The 6,224-nt window shown below is 38.3% G+C and overlaps 1 protein-coding gene across 1 annotated transcript in view; it reads left to right on the forward strand.

Annotated features, from left to right (window-relative positions):
* ZRANB3 (zinc finger RANBP2-type containing 3) overlaps positions 1-6,224 on the forward strand; it is a 48,149-nt gene that overhangs the window by 39,439 nt on the left and 2,486 nt on the right. Inside the window, exons 17-20 of the mRNA XM_084524256.1 lie at positions 1,830-1,972; positions 3,423-3,566; positions 4,463-4,847; positions 6,004-6,135. Coding sequence (XP_084380382.1) covers positions 1,830-1,972; positions 3,423-3,566; positions 4,463-4,640 — 465 coding nt within the window. The 3' untranslated portion in view covers positions 4,641-4,847; positions 6,004-6,135. The remainder of the gene's footprint in view (positions 1-1,829; positions 1,973-3,422; positions 3,567-4,462; positions 4,848-6,003; positions 6,136-6,224) is intronic.

Here is a 6,224-nt window from a genome sequence, read left to right on the forward strand (position 1 = left end):
CATCCTTTGGTCTCCTAACAATGTTCAACACTGTGTAGGGCGTAACTCCACTGCGATAAGCATCTTCAGTTATTTCAGCAATAATGGGCACATTCATAATGGTGTGTGAGAACATGAATGCTGTTAAACGAAGAACTAAAAGTAATGAAATCAGAATTTAAATTGGATGTGCTATGTTACCTTGTAGATTAAAATACCCACGTTAGTAACTGCTCCCATGTTTCTGTTATATCCTGCAATTTCCTTGACTTCTTTCTTGTGGCTCTGACTTAGAAGTAAGACTGATCAGTACACTTTCACATTTGCCATGAAAAAAATACTTTAAAGAGAAAAAGAAAATTATTGATGTGTCACTGTCCTGAAGAACGTTGCTGAATGAAGCTGAAATCACAATTAAGTCCATACTGCACAATGCACAATTTATTCTTACCACAGTCCACGTTCAGAAACACCATGATACTGCCTACTAGATTGTTTCAAGTCAGCAAGTAGTGGAATGGAAAAAAACAAAACTGGGTCCTATCACTACTGGCTCATATTGTTGTCACTTGGGGGTCATGTTGTTACTCCCACTTATTTCCTGTTGGAGAGGTGGTGGTGGGATGAAACCATTTTTCCTCTACACACATCCTAAAGAAAGCAGCCATGTTGTAAATTCTAAATTCCTATGTAGGAACATTTTTTCTACTCAATTCCTCGTGGTTAATCCATTAATCATCCAATTTTTGTCAATTTACAGCTTCAAAATTTTATGTGGCTTCCTGGCCTGTAAAAATCCATGAGGTTCACTACCAGAAATGATTAAGTCCCTCAGAGCAGCTTTATTTTATTATACTTTCAAATTCTAAATGCAAAATAAGGAAAGCTGATCAATACTATGCTATATTCTCCATTTCCTTTCTGAAATATAGTGTTAAGCAGTTCATCAGTTTTTCTGTAGGATCCTACAGTTGTATCAGTTTGAGATTGCTCTGAAAAAAGATGAAGTACAGGTTAAATTGCTCAAAATTATTGTCCTTTGAATATTTTGATGCTAAGCCATATCTCTACCTTCATAGATCACCGTGTGCTGCACTGTAACGCCCCAGAGAAGAGTGGACTTGTGGTAGAACCAGCTGTATAATTTTAAGATAATTTGGTGATGTCATACCACTAATAGCAAATGTAACACAGTAATTTTGATAATATATGTGATTTTTTTTGGCACTGTATTATTGTAAAAGAATACAGTAACCTCAGAGCAGGTACCTCTGTGGTTCTGTTAAAATTCCACAGCTGAAACAGTTGTACACCAACCAACTGTTAACCTGGTGTTAAGCATGTATCAGAAGGTTAGAGGAAAGAAGAAAGGTGGTGTGTAAAGCAAATGATAAATGCAGTTCAAGTAACTGGAGCAAACCTTCCTTTTCTGAGCGGCCTAGTGCAAAAAGAACAGGGCTGCTGTAAGAAAACTTCTGCCCATCTGTTTTTCCCATCAGCAGTTTCGCTCCACAAGAAGGGTTATTTTAGGCTTTCTCACAAAACCATTCTCCTATCACTGTAGCTCAGATTAAAAAAGTCAATTTCTAACCTTGTTTTCTACCTTCTGAAGCAGCATACCTCTCAATACCTCTCAGAGCAGAGCCATAGTAGACAATGCCGAAGCTGTCTCAGCTTGAGCAAGAAGAGGGCTGCAGCTTGCATGAAAGCTGACTTGAAGAGACCATCTCAGATTGTACCAGCTTTTTTCCATTGAGTTTTGAATATAGTAATTCGTAGCTCCCTTTCTCTGTAATTAACTGTTTCTGCTTGATGCCTGTCATGCTGCTGACAATAGCGTTCTCCACCAGATACTGAGGTTTGTGAAAGAATGGAATCGCCTCACAGCAGTGAAACAGAAAATTGTCAGAAAAAGTGGTCAGATATTTTGTAATCCTATTCATGCTGCAGAGGAGTTGTCTAAAAAGCAGTCAGTGGCCGGCAGCACAAAAAGGTATGTATTTTTCCCCCCTTATTTATTGCTGCATGAAGCTCCGTGTGTTTAATGTAACTTTCAGAGGAGAGATGCTGGGACTGTAAACCCACAGCTCAATGACTGTCTCATAGTGACAGGAGTAGGTGACTGAGCACATCAGTAAATCTGTTGGAAGGGAAGTATCTGCTTCCCTGTCCCTCAGTGTGTCACATTCAGCAGCTATTCTGGCCTTCTGCTTTGCATGTTTAAACACCTGGAGCTTGCTAGAAGTTGTTGAGGAAAAATCATGACCGTTAGGGACTCAAAAGCAAGGTTAAAAAAAAAATCTTGTTGAATTTCCTGCTTTGAAGCAGGAATAAATCATTAGTTGCCATCAATGCTACAATCCTTTAATTATAATTCACAGCCTAGTCCAAACCTTTCTCTTACTCAGTTTTTCTTCAAATAATTCTTTTCCCTGTGGATGACATTTCTGAAAATTATTGTTTTTCTCACTGGGTGATACTGAACAATGATAGCGTTTAATCCTAGTTAAAATCTGAATTCACCTTTTTCCACTGTCTGTCCTTTTTCTGATGCATTATCTTCCCCAGTACACACTTGCAGCTTACCTGCTGTCATCGCTCTTCACAAAAATTCTCATTTGTACAGGTTTACCTTACTTAGCTTACTCACCAAGGTGCCTCTGCCTGTCAGTCCCTACTGTTAAATTCTCCAGGGTGATAATTTGCATTTTATATGTATTATTTGATGGAGGTAAGCATTCAAGTAAGAAAACAGAGTTTTTTAATTCCAATAGTATAAGTAGTATGTATTTCTTAACCTGATGTCTGATCATTTTCTTCCATAAAATATAAGAAAGATCTAACTGCAAACTGTGTTAGAAAATCTACTGTAACCTACGCTGGTGTCCTAAGGTGGTATATGGGGTTTAGCAGTTGTGTAACACAGAGAGGTATATTTATAAGTTGTCTGAATGTCATTCTTTGAAGAATGATCAGAGTGAAGGGATTTTAAGATAATTTTACTTAAAAGCGGTGGTGGTTTGTATATTTTCATGTGAAGATAAATTGATTTCTAAGATAAATAACTGAGCAGGAGTCCTCCAGAGCTTTTAAAGCCTCCTGTATCCCCTAGAATATCAGTTAACACTTCTCTAAACTGAAACAAAATAGCTTTCAGATTCTACTGTCAATCAGTATCAGATTACTTTCACCTTTTTAATTCTTCTATGCAAAATAATTTGTTTGCTGAATGGAGTTGATCCTGGTTTTAGAAGATGCAATCTTATGTAATACGGAAGTCATATGGAGAAGTATGTTTTCCCAAACTATTCCTTTCTAGTCCAGGATATAAGGAATGTTTCAAGAGAATATGCAGCACCAATCTTGCTGCAGCCGAGTACGAATATTCTTTGAGAGAGATTTTTCGTGTTTTAATGTATTGACAGAATTTTGAATTATTTTAGGTATGTGACCAAAGAGGATGTGGCAGCAGCCTCGCTTAGCAAAGCTAGCAGCAGCGGGGGCAGTGTTCGCCTCATCTCTAAAGAAAATAAGGTTTGTCTGAAGAATGAAAGTGCTTCTACTGAACAATCAGGCCACTCCACAAAGTAAGTTTAATGCAGTAAAATGATTAAGCTTATCTTCATAGACTTTATTTTTAAAGTAGCAAAGTTGTTATGAGCACTTACCTTGCTGAGCTATAGTATTTAGGTAGGAAATTTGCTGAAATTGGTAATGAGCCATTAACGATTTAGCTTGTGCATATATACCTGTTGTCTGCTGATATAGCTTCTAATTAACTGAGTAACAAAATGAAACAAGAAAATAGTTACACTATTTGGTTAAGGAAATAAGAACTTTAGCTCAGGCTAGCTTGTGCAGTCAACCTCAAATTAGGTAGCAAATTTTCTTCTATTCTACTTCATAATGTAGAATAAGGCAGAAAATATGAAAATTTTGGACAGAAAATGCCCTCTGTTCTCAGACAGTTCTTGCCTCAAGGCAAAATTTATTTAGAAAATTGATAGGCAGCTGTGAAAGTTGCAGAGAGAAACCAGGATCTTTTCCTTTGACTTCTGCTGAAAAGGGGACATATACATTCATGTGTATACGTGCATGAAAGGAACCACCTTTTCTATATAAACGCACCATTATTTTAGCTAGTATGACGTGCAGCTGTGCAGATACCAACCCAAGTAAGATGATCTTCCAACTGAAATGTGTATTTTTGAGCATAAAAGATATCTAATGGAAATATGCAATGCATATCCAGAATGACTTTTTACTCAGTCAGGTAATGATAGGACGAAGGGAAATGGTTTTAAACTGAAAGAGGTTTAGATTAGATGTTAGGAGGAAATTCTTCACTCAGAGGGTTGGAACTAGATGGTCTTAAACATCCCTTCCAACCCAAACTATTCTGATTCTATGACAAAAGGACTTACAGAATTGTGTTGTTGAATATCTGCTTTACTAATAGCAGTACTTTGTTCTCTGTAAACAGGTTGCTTTTGGAGAATGGAAAAGGTTTTTCAGCTCTTTGTCCAGATCAGACTGAAACTGAAGGCTCTCCCCTGCCCAAAGGCTATTTGCAAGCCTTGGACAGTGAAGGGAACCCGCTTTGTCTCAGCTGTCAGCAGCCCACGACTCAGCTTGACCAGGCCCGTGCCTGGGACACATGATTCTGCTCTCTTGCCTGCCAGGAGGACTTCTCGATTCGTTCTAGTCATAGCTACATCAGGACTAAGGTGTTTGAAATTGAACACGGCGTTTGCCAGTTCTGTCATCAGAATGCCCACGAGCTTTATCTGAACATCAGAGATGCGCCTAAGAGTCAGCGTAAGAAACTCCTGGAGAGCTCTTGGGTGTCTCACCTTCCACTTGGGCAGGTATTAATATTGCTTTTTGAACACTTAGAGCTAATCTGTGTAGCTCTGGAGTAGACAGTGCAGAGAAATCTAAAACGTTACTCTTACAGGCTTAAGGTAGGTTACCCAGCACCAACAACAGCGTAAAAAAAAAAAAAAAAAAAGAAAAAAAAAGGCCAAAAAAAAAAACACACATACACTAAACACAAACAAAACCAAACAATCAAAATGTCAGTGTCATCAAAGACCTAAAGACATCTAAAAGGGACAGGCATCCTCAATTAGGGATGTAATTCCTAATTACAGGAATTCTGATTCCATAGGGATATCTACATTGAAGCCAATTTTATTTGAAATGCATTTTGTTCACAAACTGTATGGTTATGGGCAGAATTAAGGAATGGATGTAGTCAGTAGTATGAGGCTACTCCTGCTTTGCAGAATGTTTGGCAGGAGCTTAGCAAAAGCCAGATGACACAGTTCCCCTCAATATCACCTCAAAATGCGTAAAAAAAATACTGCTGTTCTTCCCTGGCTGTGATTGCTTCTTTACTGATAGGAGGCAATGGAGCTGGGAGAGAGAACATTCCTACACAAGGCAGTATTTTGATTTCTGAATACCATTTTTTTCTGCTGTGAAGTTGAAATTCAGAAGTTACTGGTTCTAGATTTTAAAAGAAATCCTGCTTACACCCCTATAAACTTGCAAAAGAACAAAAATCATTTACCATTACTGGCCATATGCATGAGATCAGCTTGCTGTTGCTTGTGGCTTTTGAAAATGCAAGTTAATGAAAATCTAAAATACTGAGATGAAAAGTCCTGTGGAGAGTGGGTTTCTTACAACCTTTTAATATCAGCACTTGTTATTGATAAAATGACATTGAAGATAATTTACTGTACCGGTCAAGAAAACTGAACCTTTCCTTCTGTTTTTTCTTGATCCACTGTCGTGTGCTTCAGTGTGCTGCAGGCTGGGTAAAACTAGGCCAATTAAAATTACAGCTCTTTGCCTGTCTGCAGAGAGTAACAGAAAATTTATAACACTTTCATTCTCTTGATAAAGACTATGAATAGCTACTTTCCTGAATTATTTTCTTGTTCTTACTGGAGAACATACATGTACTTCAGAAGGAATATCTAATGCTCCTGTTGTCATGTCCTCTGCTTATTGCAGTTGAATGAAATTATAACAAATCCCACAGAAGGTCACTTCTGGCAGGTGGATCACATCAAGCCTGTCTACAGTGGAGGAGGGCAGTGCTCCCTGGAAAACCTTCAGACTCTGTGCACGATCTGCCACAGAGAGGTCAGTACGGTACAGGCAAAACATCACTGTCTTCAAGCATGGAAACATAACGTGTATCAGGGCAGTATGTCTGCGTGCTGGTATTCACC

Source organism: Aythya ferina, assembly GCF_964211825.1.
Source record: "Aythya ferina genome assembly, chromosome: 6".
NCBI lineage: Eukaryota > Metazoa > Chordata > Aves > Anseriformes > Anatidae > Aythya > Aythya ferina.